This window comes from Prenolepis imparis, unplaced genomic scaffold (genome assembly GCF_030444845.1).
Source record: "Prenolepis imparis isolate NDT839.2.m4 unplaced genomic scaffold, iyPreImpa1.0 SCAF_36, whole genome shotgun sequence".
Taxonomy (NCBI): domain Eukaryota; kingdom Metazoa; phylum Arthropoda; class Insecta; order Hymenoptera; family Formicidae; genus Prenolepis; species Prenolepis imparis.
The window spans coordinates 256,762-278,472 of NW_028141194.1; the positions used below are offsets into that span (position 1 = coordinate 256,762).

The following is a 21,711-nucleotide window of genomic DNA, read 5'->3' on the forward strand; positions in this document are numbered from 1 at the left end:
AAACATCAAGACGGAGTCTCGAATACAATTCCTAAACATCAAGACGTGGTCGCTAATAAGAAACCAGAACATCAGAACGAGACTCACTAACAAAGACCTGAATTATTGAGAGGAATACGAATATACGCTCATCGAATGTTACGCGAATATATATTTAAAGAAAGGACGAGAAATAAAGCGAAACCATATTCAATCCGAAATAAAAATATATTTAATCAAAAGAAGAGAGAATAATCTTCCTATCTTCCTACGACATCCCGGTCGACCCGAGGATCCTCATCCTTAATTCGGCGCAACCCCAGTGCCTTGTTCGAGGCACACAACAAAATTGGTGGCAGCGGTGGGATTGCGCCGACGGACCGCCAGGACCAGCAGGAACCTGAAGACCTGAAAACAATACAAAAGTATTAGAAAAATCAGGCACGTCGAAATAATCGACGGACAACACAGAAAGCAGCATACTAAAAAATAAGACCCGCAATACACACATACACAACGTGTGGAAGCAGGCACGTCAGTTAGAAAAACAGCTGACGGAAATAAGCAGAAGTCACCGTGCAGTGAAAGTGAAGGACGGACAACGCAAGCAGTACGAGGAGCGATAAGCAAGCAGCTGAGAACCGAGTAGGATCGCCAACGTCCCAAGGACAACGCCGACCTGCGACAATCTCACGGACAACGCATCATCACCGAGCGACGACCTGCCGTATCAATCACGAGCACCGAGCCGCCAGCCGTTATCAGCCCACGAGCGATCGAGTTGCAGCAGCAGCAGCCAAGCCGTACCGAGCGATAAAGAGCGTAACGATGCGAACCGTAATACTGTAAGTCCGATCCTTATAATATTTCTGCGTGAATGTCGGAAGGGAACAAGACATCCCCGAAACCGATAGCGAACAAATCTTGGCTACATAGCGACTCAGCCAAACGAGCGATTCAAGCGTTACCCTTAACTGTAGAAAGACTCGAGCGAGTTCGTAGAAAATTAGAGAACGAATATTCAAGCGAAAGCGAAAACGAATTACCCGCGAACGTCATTGTTAAACGCGAGTTCCCCTTCGATAGTTTTGACGAAAGTATACTAAAGACGCGAACAGACGGTAATAACGAAAATATAAAAGAAATTAAAATACGCGCAAGCAAAACCCCTAGCAACGCGTCACAGAAAAGCGGATGGTCAACTACGTACGATAGTAGCGATTTTGACTCTAACGAAGATAACATGTCGGTAATGCACACCCCACCAAATGGTGCAGCGGACGTATCCGTGGGTGCTGTGGACCGCGAAATTGGTCGCCTACGCGAAACTATAGAGCGCGGAAACGTACATCGCGTAGAAGTCGACGTACACAGGACACCCGCCGAACATAGGACACCCGTCGAAAACAACGCGAACGAGGAAAATCCTATTATGCGCGACGTATTGCAAGGCCTACGAGATTTACAAATCGAAATGCGGACAGAAATAAATAAAATGTACGATTGGAGGTCACGCGGAGAGAGATCAGACGACAGTCGTCAAAGCTCCCGCGAACGCGCACGCAAACGGGATGCAAATAGGCACCGCGATAATCGACATCTCCGTGAACACACCCGTAATCAAAATGCGGAAGAGAGATGCGACAGTCGGCAAGATCTACGCGAACTCACTCCCGAGCGAGACAGAAATAATCAACGTGATCACCGCGACTACCCTCGAAATCGAGACGCAGGAGATCGACGGAATCTACGCGAACACACACGCGAACAGGGAGCGGATAGGCGCTTAGACAATAGGCAGATTAGATCCCGCGAACGCGCTTATGATCGAGATTCGGACGAAGAGCACGAGCCTCGTATGGCTTACGGACGAACCGAGCGTGACATCCGAAATCGGCGGAATGCCTCACAACGGTACATGTCACTAAAGGAGGCGCGAATAATGATACCGGAGTTCGACGGCACAACGCGAACCCGATTACAAGAATTTCTAAACTCCTGTACGTACGCAATTAAAAATATTCACCCTGATGACGAGGAAGCGTTAATTCAAGGAATATTATTTACTAAATTACGGGGAAAAGCCATGCAAGATTTCGAGACACGAGACATTCAAACGTTCGAAGAATTGAAAGACCAACTAGAAAATTCTTATCAAAGTAAGCGGAGTACAGCGCATTTACAAATCGAGTTCAATTCGCTCAAGCAAAACTTTAACGAACCGGCACAGAGTTTCGGACAACGCGTCGACAAACTTGCCAGGAAATTATATAGCTCAATGATTGAGGGAGAAAAGCGTTCGAGCACCTATAAGCGTGCTATTTTAGAAACCATACAAAGCCAAGCATTATTAAATTTCCAATTCGGGTTACGTAACGAATTGAAAATACTCGTGCGATCACAACGATACACAACACTCCAAGAAGCGATAACGGGCGCAACCGCAGAAGAAAAGTTAATAGGATCTAACGCATCGCGAATGACAAATGCATCACAAAGCAAAACTGGGCAACAACCGCGACAAGGTCAACATAAAACCACGCAATGTTATAAATGCGGAAAATCGGGACATTACGGACGCGATTGCCGCAGCAGTAAATACGCGCTCCCAAAACCGGACAAGCCCCCTCGCGCAAATACCGTAGAGAAATTCTGCAATTATTGCAAAAAACGCGGACATAATCGCGACGAGTGTTGGACTTTAAATGGAAGGCCGAAAACAAATACACCGGACCGCGATAAGGGAACCGATAATAAAAAATCGCGAAGCATAAATAAAATTGAGAACAGTAAGAAACCGAAATCGCGAAAAAGAGATACCGACTCCGAGTATAGCAGTGACGAGGAAGAACGGCAAGAAGAAAATAATAAAAAGACACGCGCGATAGAATATCAGGTGACTCACGTGCGACAGACGCCTCGTGGAGCAGCGAGCCTGAATTTAATAACTCTACCTATACGCGAAGTAAAGAACGGCAAGATTAACATGCTCTACGATTCTGGAGCTACTGTCTCTTTAATAAAAGTTAAACACCTGAAAGGTGAAACCGAGATATACAACGACAAAATTACTTTGATCGGCATAACCGGGCATAAAGCGCGAACAATAGGAAAATTCTACGCGACTATCGATCTAGGCAGCCGAAAAATCAAACACGCGATTTATGTCGTAAAGGACGACTTCCCAATGGAATACGAAGGGATCATAGGAATCGATTTTCTACAAAAGCAACAAGTCCCGTGCGATTACAAAAAACAGGAGATTCAAATAGGAAACGCCGTATTAAAATTACGACCGTACAATAAAATTCAATTAAAACCGCGTAGCGAAACGATAATACAAGCGGCAACGAATCGTAATAAGATAGGCGTGATAAAGGCCGAAGAAACAGCACCGGGAATATATATCGGACAATGCCTGGTAGAACCAAAAAATTTTGTGTGCCCCGTCAGTATAATTAATACGACCGACGAGACCGTAGAGATTAGTACGCCGCTCGTAACCGTAGAAGACATATGTGAAGATAACGCACACAAAGTATACACGATACACACGGGCGACACTCATAACTCGTCAACGCGCGACGAACGAATCTGACAATTATTACGCACGGATCATCTAAACGTCGAAGAAAAACGCTCAGTACAACGGATATGCGAAGAATATAGCGATATATTTCATTTAAATGAAGAACCACTGACATGCACCGCGACGATAAAGCACGAGATAAACGCGCGCGCCGACACCTCGCCCGTCAACGTAAGACCATACCGCCTTCCCGAGAAGCATAAAGCAGAAGTAAATAAGCAAGTGCAAGGAATGCTAAAAGACCAAATTATTAGAACAAGCATGAGTCAATGGAATGCTCCATTATTAGTAGTGCCGAAAAAAGCCGATGCGTCAGGAAAACAAAGACTCAGGGTAGTAGTAGACTTCCGAAAAGTTAACGATTTAACTATAGGCGACTCATTTCCCCTGCCTAATATTACCGATATATTGGACCAGTTAGGGAACGCCAAATATTTTACGACGCTTGATCTAGCATCAGGATATCACCAGATACCGATGGCTGAGCGCGATAAAAACAAAACCGCCTTTTCAACCCCCTATGGACACTACGAGTTCAACCGAATGCCGTTTGGATTAAAAAACGCGCCTGCGACCTTCCAACGATTAATGAATTCGGTACTAACAGGGATACAAGGGCTCAGATGTCTCGTTTATCTCGACGACATCGTAATATACGGATCCAGTTTGGAGGATCATAACAAAAGACTCGTGGAAGTACTACAGAGATTACGAAAACATAATTTAAAATTGCAACCGGAAAAGTGCGAATTTTTACGTAAAGAAGTAATATACTTAGGGCATATTATTTCCGAGAACGGCATATTACCCGATCCGTCGAAACTAGACGCGGTAAAAAATTTTCCGACGCCACAAAAAATAAAAGACATACAATCGTTTATCGGACTAGCGGGCTACTATCGCAAATTCATTGAAGATTTCTCGCGAATCGCGAAACCGTTAACAAAACTAACAAAAAAGACGGAAGTTTTTGTATGGGGAAACGAACAACAAATCGCGTTCGACACCCTAAAAGAAAAATTAATGACCGCACCAGTGTTAAAATATCCGGACTTCATCGAAGAATTCAACGTGACCACCGATGCCTCCGACTACGCAATCGGAGCCGTGCTGTCACAGGGACCGGTAGGAAATGACCGACCTATCGCTTACGCCAGCCGAGTGTTATCTCGGGCAGAGCAAAATTATAATACGACCGAAAAAGAATTGTTAGCAATCGTATGGGCAGTTAAACATTTTCGACCATATGTCTATGGAACAAAATTTAAAATAATAACCGACCATAAACCTCTAATTTGGCTATTTAACGTCACGGACCCCGGATCAAGACTCATCCGCTGGAGATTAAAATTAGAAGAATACGATTACGAGATAATTCACAAGGCCGGACGAGCAAACGCGAACGCCGACGCGTTAAGTCGACACGTAACTCGAGATGCAAGCGAGAAAAGAAAGAGAGAAATCTTCAAAGTAGAAGAAGAGGAAGAAGAGAGAGAAGAAAAACTCGCCGATAACGCTAGAGTATATACCGAAGAGGAGAAACAACAAATACTCTACGAATATCATGATGCACCCACAGGAGGACATCAGGGAATCGAACGCACAATAAAAAGAATTCGATTAAAACATAACTGGCCAGGATTAACAAGAGACGTCGAAAAATATATCTCGAAATGCGAATCCTGCCAGAAAAATAAATTATCGCGACGAGTAAAAGCACCCCTCATTATTACGGACACGCCGAGTAAACCATTCGAGAAATGCGCGCTAGATATAGTTGGACCGTTAACAATTACTAATAACGGAAATAAATATTTACTAACTTTCCAAGATAATTTAACAAAATTTAGCAAAGCGATACCGATCGCAAACCAAGAAGCTAACACGATCGCGAAAGAATTCGCCACGAAAATAATTTTCGAATACGGAATTCCCGAAAAAATTCTAACCGACCAAGGAACAAATTTTGTAAGTGAAATATTTAAGAATACGTGCAAATTACTTAAAATCGATAAAATTCAGACAACAGCTTATCACCCCGAAAGCAACGGAGCATTAGAGCGTTCACACCGTACGTTAGCCGAATATTTAAGACACTATATAAATGCCGACCAAACAGACTGGGACGAGTGGATTCCCTACGCAATGTTTACGTATAACACGACCCCACACACGGTTACGGGGCATACACCTTTCGAATTAGTATACGGGCATCAAGCGGACCTACCGACAGCTCTAGCGAGACCGCCCAAACTAACGTATAGTTACGACGACTACTCGCAAGAATTAAAAGAAAGAATACGGGCGTCAAATCAACTCGCGAAAGAGAATATTAAAGAAGACAAAATAAAAGCCAAAGGGTACTACGATAAATCCGCGAAAGAAACAAAATTTAAGATAGGCGACAAAGTACTAGTATACGACGAGACGCTCCGACGGGGACGATCGAAAAAATTAGATGCACTATGGGCAGGACCTTACGTAATAACTGAAAAGAATTCCGACGTAAACTACACAATTAAAAAAGGAAGAAAAGCAGTGCGCATGCATACGAATAGACTAAAGCTATTTATAGAAAATTAATACTTACTTAATTATCTTCCTCGTCGGTGTCACGGTCAGCGAAACCGTAAGGAAGAGGCCGCCCTTGTTGTAAGGCCTCAAGGGTCCGCATGGCCGGAATCATAAACGCCTCTTCGGGAGGCACAGGCACCACCTCCTGCACAGTACGCACCCCAGTGGCAACGTCAACGGACACCCGAAGGGAAAACGGGGTGCCCGCGGTCCGGCGGATAGCCGCACGGGCCCGTCCTAAACGGGTGGCGGGTAGCTCCGGCCCCACCACCGGTGCACGACGCACCGCACGCCTACACCCGGAGCATAAAGGCTCCCACCACGGAGTAAAATCGCCACAAGCCACGCAGTTGAACCACAATTCAGAACTCATTATAAAAAATTTTTTTTTATCAATCTTTGCGGCACCAAAGTTGTCATAAGACTAAGCGATGAGATGCAGAAGCATCTCAGGACTCAAGAGTCACATAAGAAACTAACACCTTTCTCACCTGATAAAAGTTGCGAACCAAAGCAATACCATTAAAGATAAAATAAACACTCAATATATTATTACAGGACACTCGCACTCTTAATCTGCAACGCTGCAGCATCCGCGAATCAACGCGAGAAGAATCGACCGTATAAAATAACGGAATTCAAGCATAGCCCAGGGATATACTTTGAGCAAATTGGTCAACTACACTATTCCAAGAAAACATGGAAATTAGTAGTAAAATTAGACTTAGCACCCCTAAACTACAGACAAGAACAAATAAAAAGTTATCTAAAACAAACAGAAATAATGTGCGATTCAACGATTTTGCGACTTCCTTATTATAAGAACATATGTATCAATTCAAATAATATCGCGAAACGAAAATTAAAATATTTAAATAACATAATGAATCAAATCAACACTATATACAAAAGACCTATAACCAAACGTCGAGGACTAATAGACGGAATAGGCTCAATAGCGAAAACATTATTCGGGACCATGGACGCAAATGACGAAAAACGCATAAACGAACAGCTAGAATTATTAGAAAATAATCGACAAGTAACAGAACACGCGATTAGAAACCAATTAAAATTAGTAAATGCTACTGTAGCGCATTTAGATAAATTAGAAAATATAATTGAACATAACGAGAAAATATTGCGAAAAACAATAACCGAATCTATTTCTTTAGAGGAAATACGTGACCATTTCAGGGCCATAGATACAATTCTAAGCGAATTAGTAAAGGACGCAGAAAATATAATGGAATATTTAACATATATACGAAAAGGCGAAATGCACCCTAAATTAATGCCAATTAATGACATTGTAATCCATTTAAAAGAAGCGGCAGCGCAACTGCCTGAAGGATTATATTTTCCTTTTAAAGTCCACACAGACGACTGGTCAGCGATAGAAAAAAACACCGCGATAACAGCGTACTGTGATCCGACAACAATATATACTATTTTGCGTTTCCCTTTAATTGCGCAACCGACCTATGATATTGTAAAAGTAATAAAATTCCCCACACCATCCTATAATAATGTATACAATTATATCAAAATAGATAATCAAATAATTGTTATAGATAAAGAAAAATTAACATATGCGACAATGACGGAAAGCGAATTGCGAAATTGTAATAAAATTAATACACAATATGTATGTAAACGCAATTCACCTATACACCGCGTAGATTTAGACGCACCATGCGAAATTCAAATGTATACGCAACGACAACATTATCAGAGCAAATGTAATGTAAGACACTATGTCTCGACCCACATGTTATGGATAGCATTACACCAAGAGCACACTTGGTTATACTCGACGGACGCCGAACAAACGATAACCATACAATGTGACGGTCAGCTTGAAAATAAAATAATAAGAAATACCGGCGAAATTACGCTAAACGGAAATTGTAAACTGACAACACCAGACACAATAATAGAAACAGAAGAAAAAACATACGAAACCGTTCTAGAAACCTTTCTACCTAGTATCAATATAACAATTCCAGGAGACGAAAATATAACAAGACATAACGAAGACACGCTAGAAAATATCTCACAACATCGTTTAGAATTAACAAACCTCAAAGCCAAATTAACAGATATAGATAACGACTTACAAAACAACGAACAAAACTTCTACGCAACGAAACAATTTATCTATCCGATGACATCTAGCGGAATAATAATAATATTAATTATAATAACCATTATAGTATTTTGGATAATAATACGACAAAGAAATAAAAACAAAAGACGACCATCAGTTAGGATAGTCGATGACTCTGGCATACCAAGGTCAATATTAAGAAGAAGCCAAAGTACTAGATTTTAGAAATAAGAAACGATTATAAAACTACATTGTAAACGGGAATTATAACTGTACGTAGCATTAGAAATAATCTTAACAAAAATAAGATAAGAAAGCGAAAAACTTCGTACCTCCGTTTTTCTTTTTTTTACGGGGGAGGAATGTTATAGCCCGAACTATAACCAGTAGTTATTAGAAATTAGAATTTACTGAATATCTTTATAGAATACTGTAAAGCATTTTTGCTTATAAAAGAGCGCTCTCGACAAACGCTCGTCGCGTGAAAACGCTAACGCAGCGAGACACGCGCGAAGCACCGGAAACCGCGAGATGCAAGCGAAGACCAGGGACTTCGACCTGCTTCGCTTGCAATTAGATCAAAAACGCGTGAGTATTGTTAACCAATCAGAGACCTGTTTCCAAGGGCCTCTCCCGAAAGAAATCCAAGAAACAAAGAGGAGATAGGACGGAGAGCCCGCCCGCGAAGGCAGTCTCGAATAAAACTCCTAAACATCAAGACGGAGTCTCGAATACAATTCCTAAACATCAAGACGTGGTCGCTAATAAGAAACCAGAACATCAGAACGAGACTCACTAACAAAGACCTGAATTATTGAGAGGAATACGAATATACGCTCATCGAATGTTACGCGAATATATATTTAAAGAAAGGACGAGAAATAAAGCGAAACCATATTCAATCCGAAATAAAAATATATTTAATCAAAAGAAGAGAGAATAATCTTCCTATCTTCCTACGACATCCCGGTCGACCCGAGGATCCTCATCCTTAATTCGGCGCAACCCCAGTGCCTTGTTCGAGGCACACAACAATTTATTTTTGAAAAATAATAAAATATACGAAAATCTTAAGACCATTCTTGCAATTTTTGTGCATTTACATCATTATATAGATCTATTCATTAATAAAAAAAAATGTGATATGTATATAATATTGAAGAAATGCTCTTGTGCAAAATTTGCCGGTTATTTTTATAATTTAAAGGGAGAAAACAAATAAATATATATATAAACTATATAGACTTCTCTTTTCATATTGCTTTTTATATTACGTGTTTAATATTTACCATTTAACAAATATATAAATTGTATGTACGAATCATCTGCTTTAAGCACAAAACTTCTATATGTAGTATATTATATTATACATAGAATATTTATATACATAAATATACATACTATATTTTGCATATTATATAAAAGTTTACGCGGCTTTAAAGATCGAGTCATATAAGAAATATAATTTATTGGTACATATATTGAAAGAAAAATTATACAGATAGTTGATATAGATATAAAATAATAATTTCTGTTTCCGTTTTATGCATACAATGTAACATATATAGATTTTATACATTACAGAGGAAATGTATGCTTGTAAATAAGACACTTAATATTAAATAGATAAATAGATATAAGATTTTGTGTCAAACAAAAGTATAAAGTATCTCGTAAACTATTCATTTTTTGGACTATCCTACTCTTATAACTTCTTATGCAGAATATTGTGAGGAATCGAGTTATATAAGTTTTTTATGCGTTGATTGCGATGCATGGATAAAAATATGTAAAATATGTGAATTATGCAATGCATAAAAATTCATTATTTAAATCTTTAACAGAGAACAAAAAAAAAATAAAATAAAATTTTCTACAAAAAATCTTTCGACCAAAACTGCACGTCTCGCGCGAGACTGACCGCATGATTCTGAGCAGCGGTATCGCCAAACGTAGCCTCCACATCCGCCACGCTGCGCGTCTCGCGCGAGACTGATTCTCGAGACGTTGCGACGATTGCGAGACTGACCACTGACCATCAGTCTCGCGCGAGACGCGCTGCGTGGTGGATGTGTGGGTTGTACTTGGCGATACCGCTACTCATACAACAGAGTCTTGCGGTCAGTCTCACGCGAGACGTGCAGCGTGATGCGGATACATATACAGAGGCGCGAATCTATAATGGAAGCGCAGATATTTTGATCGAAAGATTCTTGTAGAAATTCTATTCTTTTGTTCTCTGATCTGATTCTAAAGTTTCTTAAATAATAAATTCTTATGCATTGCATAATTCACATATTTTACATATTTTTATCCATGCATCGCAATCAACGCATAAAAAAACAGTATATTAATTAATTATGCAGTGCATAAAATATTAGTATTCAAATCTTTAAGAGAAAGTGCGAACAGAAAGATAGAATTTTCTACAAGAGAATCTTCTGACAATCGAGATAATCACAACATCGAGACTAATTACGATTTTATTGACGCGAAAAGATTTATTAATACTTTTTGATAGAAATTACATACTTTAAACTCGGTTAATATTTTTGACAGTTATCAGCTGATTTCTATCAAAAACTATATATTAATCGAAAATAAAGTATTATAACATATTATATGTATATTTACAACGTATATTATTACTTTGAAATTTAATTAGCAATTTAACGCTTTAGTAATATTTTTGTCAAAAATATCAATCAAGTGTAAACAAACTTTATATGTATAAAAATATCATTCTTTTTTATATAAAATCGAGGAATAGCGCGTGCTTGTGTTGTTCTAGTTATTTAAAATCGACAAGACGACAAAAGATTATAATCCCATTTATAAAATTACAGAATTAATATATACTTATTATTAATTTAGTAGAATTATTATTATTATTAATTTGTTTTTCAAAAATAGTAATATATTTTCAATTTATTACTTTAATACATGTTTAAAGTTTTTAAGATATATATGATATACTTTATGTAGATGATTTATTAGTTAAAGAGAATATACATAAAAATTATAGTAATATATTTTAAAAATTCCAGGTATATATAATTAATATGTTTACAAAATTATATCTCTTTCTAATCTAACAAATTTTTGTGAATGTTTGGGGTGTACCTATTATCAAAAAAAATTATATTAGTAACATTAAAATTATTTGTAAATTATTTGTAAACACACACAAACACACATACACATTATGTATTATTCGCTTGATCGATCAATCGAATGAATGAAATCTCTCCGAAGTCTCGAAAATTATTGTTACCTCTTTTTCATGATATCGACTGAATTTTTCGTTGTGAGCAAGTGTTATATTTAATATTATATTATATATTTTTAATTTTTTCATAAAATGTACCAATTCAATAAATGATGTATACCACCGAACACTAAAAAATTTATGAAAAAGTTGATTAACATTATTGTGCGATTAAATTTATCTAGAAAATGTAAGAATATGATTGAAAATATTTATTCTATTTAGTAAAATTGACTTCACTATCAAAAATACAAAATGTTGAAATAAACAAATAACTAACCCATATGCATTTAATAATTGTTAGATTTTCTATAAATCAAACGTTCAGGCCTATAAACGAACGAAATAAATTTGTCTCTTACAATAAGTAATTCTGAAACATTTCACATACATTTCACATACAACATTGCATTTCAACAAATAGATTAATTATTTATTAAAAGATTAATGTGAATCATCGGAGTTCATCCTTATTTTAATTACTCGATTTTATCGTTAATTGCATGTTCTAGAATCATATCGGTATGAATAGTAGAAGTTAAAAACACTGGGACATAAAAAAATAGAAAGAAAAGATCTCGTAAAGGCGCATATACTCGTATGTACCTATGTGTGTGCGTGTATGCATTGCATGTATTTGTCAAACGTGCGAGGGAGAGAAAGAGAGAGACTGGTGAGAATGTATGAGAAAGAAAATATGTGCAAACAAGAACGCGAAAAAATGAATTTGTTTTAAATGAGAGCACGTCAGAGTAAGATTTTGAGCTGTGAAATGAAGGAACCGATCATAGAAAGAATGCCATCACGCGTAGCTTAAATTATCTTGTAATCTTATCTCGTGAATTGACGAATGCGACTTATAATTCCCAGATGTAACCTTATAATTTCTACAAATCTTAAACAATGACGTGGTTTCCAGATCGCTTGCTGTCGTTGTTTTGGCTAATTTTTATTGATCACACAACACATCGGTTGATCGAGGTAATTAACAGGAATTCTAATTACATTCTCCGGTTTTATTTTCAAATGCACGATTTTTGGTTGAAGTGTAGCGAATTGCTTTTCTTTAACATATTATCCGATAGTTTTTTATTTCTTTATAAAGAGTACGAGAAAAAGGATCAGAAAGAGGCAGAGAGCGAGAGAGAAAGAAACGCGAAAGAACGAAAAGTAGTGATATTTAAGCAGTACATTTATAGGATATTTCGGGGAATCCTGGCCGAGAACTCTTTGAACATTTGTTCCACTCTCTCTTTGAAAAAATATCGAAAAAATGAAATTGATTCAAAGTGACCATTGCACAATGTGAATGTATTGTATTTTCATTTTTTTTTAAATTTACATCCATATTTTCTCGCACGACCAACCGCGTATCGCTCTAAAGGCTGTCATCTCACTCACAAAGTTTGCGGTCAGAAATCACGACATAATTAAGTATAAAACATTAGTGAGTGTATCTAGTATAATATATCTGATAAGAGAGAGAGAGAGAGAGAGAGAGAGAGAGAGAGAGAGAGAGAGAGAGAGAGAGAGAGAGAGAGAGAGAGAGAGAGAGAGAGAGAGAGAGAGAGAGAGAGAGAGAGAGAGAGAGAGAGAGAGAGAGAGAGAGAGAGAGAGAGAGAGAGGGAGAGGGAGAGGGAGAGGGAGAGGGAGAGAGAGAGAGAGAGACCTCCGATGCCAGAGATTGCGTGTGACAATAAAGTGATTCAAATCATTTTGCAGCGTTTCGATCCAACTTTCAAATTACAATTGTTTTGCTTCTTTATAAAGTGTCATAAATTTATATAAAATTATCATATGATTTTCTAAATACACTGATTTTTGTTCCTTGACTTTATAGCGTACTCATTAGTTAATTAAAAAAAAAAAATATTTTTATTTTATTTGAAAAAATTATTTATATAGCGCTTTTATACTGCATTTTTTTAATTACGAATTATTTGATAAACTGAAAATTGAAAGATAAAAAACGAAAATTGATTAGAATTGCACTTGTCGCCATAATTGCTTAATTTTAAAACATTTGTATTAAATTGAAGAATGAAAAAAATGTTTTTGATTAATAATAAAATCTTGTAAAAAAATATATAAGCATACATCGTGACACTAGTTTTTATATAAATAATATTATAGATTACAAGAGAAGTCACATATCACTTAATATTTAAAAATAACAAATTAAATCGGTTTTAATAGAAGTACATTAATATATTTTGTATAATTTCAAAAGAAATATAGCTTTTTTTAAATCATTTAAATTCAAATAAATGAATGATTTTTTTAGCACCTTATGATTATAGTGTTTTTTTTTTTTTTTTTTTTTTTGCATAAATAAAAGCAATCCTAAAAAATTTCGTCGACGATTTTTAATATAAATAGCATAGAATTCGCTACGGGCACAAAATGCCATTACTTTAGCTTTAGAACATAGATAATTCACTGCAAACAATTAGACGAGACCTGAAGAAAATGCACAAAGAAAGTTGAATTCCCTTTGTTTGCTTTTAACGAAAATGGTAGGCGTAGTTAAAATTCCAGGGTCAGGACCAAAAAAAGTCGTTGTGGAAACTCGAGTGAGCGAGAAAGGAAATATTTATATCTTTATTTTGTTCCGAAACATTTGGTCATTCTTGTCAGTCTGTGACTGTCCATGGGGGGTGCAGTAAGTCTCGTGTTCTATAAAACGGAATTAGTGTATATACATAATATCAACCGACTCATTAAGAACGATTAAAAGTGCAAGTTGTTTTTATATTGTGTCACATATATTTTTGCATAAATTATGGTTACGATAAAGGATTTGCCTAAGGAGATTATTTTCACAATTCTAGAAAACGAGAATATTAGCTCACAGGACGCTGAAAATTTTAGTTTGTGCAAGTTTCTTTTATAGAGAAATATAAGTATAATCTTAAAAAATTATCAACGAAAAAGAATCAATTATGATTTTTTAATATAAATAACATAAAATTCGCTACGGGCTGAAAACGCCGTTACTTTTTACAACATAGATAATTTAGTGCAAACAACTGGACAAGACCTGAAGAACGCATAGAGAAAGTCAAATTTCTTTGTTTCTCTTTAAGAAAAAAGATAGACGTAGGTAGGGCCAAAATCTCTTAAGCAGGATCGAGTCGTATAAGTCGTTGTAGAAGAGTGAGAGAGAAAAGAAATATATATATATATATTCTATCTTTATTTTTTTGTACCGCGAAGCATTTGGTCATTCTTAGTCTAAGACTGTCCATGATGCAGAAAACCTCGTGCTCTCTACAAAACGGAGTTAGTGCATAGAATATCAACTGATTCGTTAAGTACGACTAAAACTGCAAGTCGTTTTTATATTGTGTTATATTTAATTTCTCGCAATAATAATGGCTACGATAATGAATTTGCCTAACGAGATTATATTCACAATTCTGGAAAACGAGAATATTAGCTTAGAGGACATTGAAAATGTTAGTTCCACGTGCACGAGATTTCAATACTTAATCGATCATAATTTCTGGAAGAAAAAGTTTGCTCAGAGGTAAGTTTTTTATCTGTGAATCTTCTGTTATTTTACTTAATCGGCATATCGCATAGAAATAAACTTTATAAAATCTGGCCACAAATAAAATTAATAAAATTAAAAGACTTTACACAAAAAAAGTATTTTGAAACATTTGAAATGATATCCTGACATTTTTAAAAAAGTTCCAAATTTGAATGTAATTTACGAAATTTTAAAATTATAATTCATACCTAGTTTTTTCCAAAATTCGCAAAACTTATAGCCAAAGGCATAAGATGATATAAGAAAATCTGTTTCGGTTTAAATGATTTATGAAAACTTCAAAAGTATAAAAAATATAAGAATAATTTATTTGATATATATATTATCGACAACAACTCGTATACAAGATGTGAGAATAATATAACTGTTAATAAAGTAATTTGTTGCGTAAGAATAAGAATAAATAACAAGCAAACTTGAAAATACAGAAAGTAATTATTTTATACGAAACTTTGAGTTTATATCTTAACTTAAAGAGAAACATTAACATGCGTGAAATATTTTCTACTATATTATCAATTTAAATAGATAATATACATATATGTATGTCATACATAATACTAAAAATCTATGTGTCGTAGAAATTTTATACGAAACTTCGATATAATATGATCGATGATTCACGTTGAATTTTTTCGTCAGGTTTGATATTGTGAGAAAATCCAGAAAATCATTTTAATATTCTATATTATTATTAGTTTTGAAAATTATGCAAACGTTATATAATGAAAACGACAACAATCATGTGGATTATCGGTAACATACCTTTGTAATGTATAACGTGTATAACATAAATATGTATAGTATAATTTACACGTGTGTGTAATACAAACTACATATTTCGTCGCGCTATAATATAGTAATTGCAGAATTTTCTTACTATATTACGCATTTTATCGCAACAACTTCATCAAACATAAAATATCAATTTGTCCTAATAAAACGCTATATAAAACAAATCAAAATATATATAACGTGTATTTCTAAATAGGTATGTATTTAAAAATAGTGTTTTGCGCAAAACGTTTTATAATATTATATTTTACAGAGACTTCATTAACATCTCTTAGCATTTTCGGTATTTAAGATGATTGAACATCGTCAGTTTCTTAAATCTGATGTTATCAATACATAATATAGGACGATGTGTTGAATTTTTTCTATGATTTTTGAAAACTATTTAAACTATTATGTATTTAAATTTTAGATGTCCTTTTACGAAGGCATATTATAAAGACTCAATGGATGTCGAATTTTATTACGCCAAGGTTGAAGATTTAAAAAAGAGTAAAAGACATATTGTGGAAGCGTTATGTGCCTCGCATGTCTGAGATATATCATTACCGTACAAACAAATATATCATAAGAAGTATTTCCACCAGGCTCCGTCTGTATAAAAAAAAAGCATCCTCTGAATTTATTTATCTTATTTGATAAACTTATTAGAAGCATGTATATATTACAAGATTCACGGTATGACTAAATGTATATTAAAATACTATTAGTATATTATTAGTATGTTTAATCGATTATTATATTAATTTAACAATAAATATATGTTTATTTTTCAGTCAATCCAATTTAACAGAATGGTATTATATCATCAAAATTTTTCAATATGTAAATAGAGAAATATTCAATTCAAGATGGGAAAAATTACAAAAAGCACACAAACTGCGTTTGGAAGATTTAATTGTCATAATATTACAATGGTGTCATCCCGATAAATTTATTACTGACTTGCTTATATATAAATTCATAGATAATATTGTGGAAAAAGTATTACAGTTTTTGAAAAATGAAAATCCCTCGCACCCAATATTGTTGATATCACTTGAAGAATTCTCGGTTTGGAAAAATTATAAAATTCGTATGAATTTCTGGAGCGAAGAGGACGCAAAGGCGATTAAGTGTGTTCTCGATAAAATTATTGTAAGTTTTGCTTCCTATGATTCATGGATGGAACCGAATCAAATACGAATGGATTTGTTCTTCTAGCAGTGGGTATGTTTTTTTTTATATATATGATGTCTTTTTATTATCTATCATAAATTATAATAATTAAAACTATCATAAATATTATAATATTTTTCTATTATATTGAGATTATAATTATGTTTATTATATTTTCATATTTATTGTTCTTCGTCAGACTCGAGAAGAAAAATTAAGACATAGAGAAATGTTTTGGATAATAATGTATATCTGCGTTGCAAGGAGATTGGGTTTATATTTTAAAATATTACTAATCTATTTACTACATCCTTCTCCATTGGTTTATTTGGCTTGACATCCCAGGTGATATATAATATTAGCTTTGAGATTATCTTAATTTATTCTGATATTTGTATTATACGCATAAATAAATACAAATTTTATTTTATTCGAATTTCATAATTTTATAATTATTTTTTGTTATCCAAGTCAAAAGTTTTCTCTTATTTCTAATGTAAACTTATATATTTTTAAGGATTTTAGAGGATTTTATGAATTAAATTGATATAATAGCAATTAAGATTACTTTGTACTTCCAACAAGTTAGTTGATTTTAAGACAGGATTTTAATTAATAATTTAGACAGAGAAACTTTTGGAGAAAATTATAGATGAAAAAGAGAAATGGTTTTAAATAAGATGTTTTTATTGTGGAAATATTAATTAGTTTAAAATACACATATGTATAATTATGTTTCTTTACTATTTATTCAGAAGTTATGGAGAATTTTTCACCTTTGATTGGATTGATGATCAAGACAATGTAAGGGTTTCTGACATAAGACAATGTCTACCAGGGCAGGATCGTTTGTGGGCCATAAGAGATCGACTTATACTTTCTGATGTTTGTAACTTCAAAATATTTTGAAAACATTTTGAAATCGATAAGCTTGATTCTAATAAATTGCAAAGGCCATATAATTTACAACCTTAGCTTTCGATTATAGAGTTTGGCAAATTTATATAAATATTTTTTATTTTTCTATACACATTTGTCATTGGAATTTAGTGATTACAGATGATTTCGTGATTGATTCAAAATTTAATTGCAATTTTTTTCAGATATTCGACGCAGTAAGATGGACGTCGGCAATGAAATTTATTACGACTCCTCAATATTTGTTTGATTTAATTGAATTTTCTCCTTTAATTGAAATGGATAATTACATGCCATTGTATGACTATGATGCGGTAAGATAATTGCATCCATTCATTTTGTTAATATTACAAATTATATATATTACAAATTTTAAAGACATTTTATTATTATACATATAACAAATTAATATATAATTATATCTGTAATCTTACTAATTATATAATTATTTTTAATTAAAAATTTATTACATTATGTATAAATTACAAAATATGAAAAAACGTCAATTATACTAATTTTTCAGTCGATATGTATTCCATCAGATGAAACATTTTGCAAAAAGAGACCGCCTAATTTAAAATATGCAATTGGATTGATGGTTATTCATAAGCATGAAACGGAAGATAATACGTATACAGATATTGCTAGTGTCATAATTGGATGGCACAACGAATACGAATGCCAAAGTGAACTCTTTCAGTATCAGGAAATATGTTGTACTCCGAATGATATTAAAGACGAATGTATGCAGAAATATAACATCGATAATTGGAAATTCCAACCATACTATGTTTTGTTAACTGATAATGGCCTGTGTTATGTTCCACAATGTACGAGTATATTATTAAGTGCTTCATCATACTTTATATTTGTATATTCTGTGATATTTTTATTTATATATTATTTGCATTACATAACATAATAGATTTTTAATTTTATTTTAGGCGCTATAACATCGATATGCATCTCGGTATCGATCAAAGATACAGAAATTGGTAGATATTTCTGTAAATTCGAAGGTACTCATTATGTGCCAAACAAAATAGTAGAAAAGCATTATCCAAACGATGCCGAAGTCGTTCGCAAAATATTGAGTAGTAATAAATTCTGATACTTTGAGTGGCACATAAGTGTGTTGTGCATCTGCTCCTTTTAATAAAGTCCCGGATTGAAATCCGAGTTAAAATTCAGAATCATTGATGATCGAATAGATCCATATCTTTTGGAAGGCAATGAGAAACTATCGAGAATATCTTGCGAAAAAAATAGAATTCTTCTTCTAAAATGACACACATATATCAAATACATACATATAAAGAGGTCTGTTTTTTGACAAATAAAGAATATGTATATGTACATTAAAATGTTTGTATTAGTAATATCTTTTTTTTTCGGTAGTTTTGAAATGTTTGTATTGTCTCCATTTTATGATGTCAACAAATTTTTTGCTGTCGGCAAAAATAATAAATTTATTATAATAAATATCGTATATTTTATTTATCTTTCTATAAACTGGAAAAAAATTTTTTTTAGTATAGGTACAATTATGGCTATAAACTATTAATATTATCAAATGACACATACAAATAATAATAATAATAATTTTGAGAAATTTTGACAATTATAAAGTTACAATGTGATATATATACTTGCAATTATTTTATAATTACAATTAAATGTACGTGTCTTAACTATGCTGTGATTGGATCTTACGGCCTTTTTTTTTCTTCTTAATTATCACTAATAATAATTAAAACTTTTCACTAAGAAGAAAAAATATGCTATAGCATGTATAATAGGAAAATCTCAATAAAATATACCGTCGTTTTGAAAGTTTAGTGTGTCGAGAAAGATACGTATGAAGGATAATATTACGTATATCTATATCGCATGGAATAAAATTTATGATAAAATTAAAACGCTATTAATTAAATTCTCTTGAAAATGTAACAATATATATGCTTGAAAATATTCTGATATTCTAATAGAATAAACCTTACTTTCGAATAAAGAAATGTTGAAAAACGCAAAACTATAACGCATATATGCATTTAATGTTTAGATCTTCGGCAAAATATATTTGTTTCTAAATAACTCTGAAAAAATTGAATTGAAAATTTTTTTTTAACATACTATGACATACTAATCTTGTGTTGTCATGAGTTGACGAACGACATGTATTTCCCCAATGTAACATTATATTATTTGGACGGACCTTAAAAACTATGCGGTTTCTAGATTACTTCTATAGATGTCGTTGTTATAGTTTATTTTTATTGATCACATTGATTGATCGTGTTGTCGCGTATTAATTAACGAGCATTCTAATTATATTTTCCAGCCCAATTTTCAAATGCATAATTTCTAATCGAAGTATAGCAAACTGTTTGTCTTTAACTTTAACACATCATCCGATATCTTCTTAAATGAGTTACGAATCGGTCGTAAGATGATATGCGCGCGCGTAAAAAAAGTTTTACTATTACTGTCAAATAATAAAAAGAAAGATTCTTAAATTATACAATACCGTTGTTCGTCGTTGCTGAAGACGCAAACGCGCGTGCACGGTGGATGTGTACATATTTATATATTTTCATCAAAATAAATGTTTGAATTTATTTCTTTAAAGATACAAGACAGGGAGCGAGAAAGTAAGAAATGCGAAAGAACGAGAGTAGAGAGACTAATTATAAGAGAAAAGAAGAAAAAGAAAGAGGAAGAACATGCTTTTTTGAAACGTTTTGTGTCATTGGAGGTGATGTATCACTTTTCGTTGAAAAAAAGTAAGAAACAAAAGTAAGAACAAAAGCATAACAATTACAAAAGAACAAAAGAATTTAAGCAGTACGTTTAAAGGACATTTCGAAGAATCTTGGTCCATATATTCTGCGAGCGTTCATCTTTTTCTTTTGACAAACATCGAAAAAATACAAATTGATTCAAAGTGAACATTGCACGATATAAAAGTTGTATTTTCGTTTTTTTTTTTTTCCTTTTTCCAAATTATAATATGTATTTTTCCTCCATATTTTTTCGCACGCGACTAACCACGGATCGCTTTAAAGGCTGTTATTTCACTAACGCATAGTTCGCGATAGGAGATCGCGAGGTGATTTTTTATGAAAGGGGTTGATTATTGTATCCAGTATCATATGTGTGATAAAAAATATTCCCCATGCAAAATGCAGTGTGATAATAAAATAATTCAATAATTTCGCTACATTTTGATCACTTTTTATGTCATAGTTAATATAATTTTCTTTTTATATATAAAGAGTAATAAATTTATGTAAGATTATCCAAGATTTTCTTAATTCGCTGAAGAGCTGACAGGGATTTTATATCGTCTTCATTAGATGATACGATTATCGATTAATACTTTTTGATATTTGATAATTGAGAAAGCTATTTAAATAACGCTACTTTGACTGGTTTCTTCTGAATAATTATGAGTTACTTGATAACCTGGAAATCAGAAGATAAACGTAAATTGAAAGTTAGAATTTCTGTTGTCATAATTGCTTAATTTTAAAACAAGAAGTTGTAATTTTAAGAGTACAACGTGAAATAAAAGTGTGTTTGATGTACAATATATAATAATAAAATCTTGTAATAAATATGCATAGCAACAGTAGTTTTTATATAAATAACGCATTATAAATTATAGAATAGAAGACATTTATCTATTAATTAATAATAAAAAAACTGTATCAGTTTTGACAGAAATACATAAATATCTTTTTTATAATTTTAAAATAAATAAA

The 21,711-nt window shown here is 33.6% G+C and overlaps 1 protein-coding gene across 1 annotated transcript; it reads left to right on the forward strand.

Annotated features, from left to right (window-relative positions):
• The first annotated feature begins 273 nt into the window (after positions 1 to 273).
• On the forward strand, positions 274 to 14,807 carry LOC145947012 (uncharacterized). Its single transcript, XM_083056787.1, has 3 exons — positions 274 to 824; positions 6,701 to 8,285; positions 14,754 to 14,807. Exons 1-3 carry the CDS (start codon positions 808 to 810, stop codon positions 14,805 to 14,807), a joined length of 1,656 nt encoding a protein of 551 aa, XP_082912913.1. The 5' UTR covers positions 274 to 807.
• The last annotated feature ends 6,904 nt before the right edge of the window (positions 14,808 to 21,711 follow it).

What these genes read in the sequence shown, in the direction of transcription:
- LOC145947012 (XM_083056787.1), top strand. An exon ending in ACAACGAACAAAACTTCTAC is followed by an intron (nt 8,286 to 14,753) that starts GCAACGAAACAA and finishes GGTCATTCTTAG; the next exon opens with TCTAAGACTGTCCATGATGC.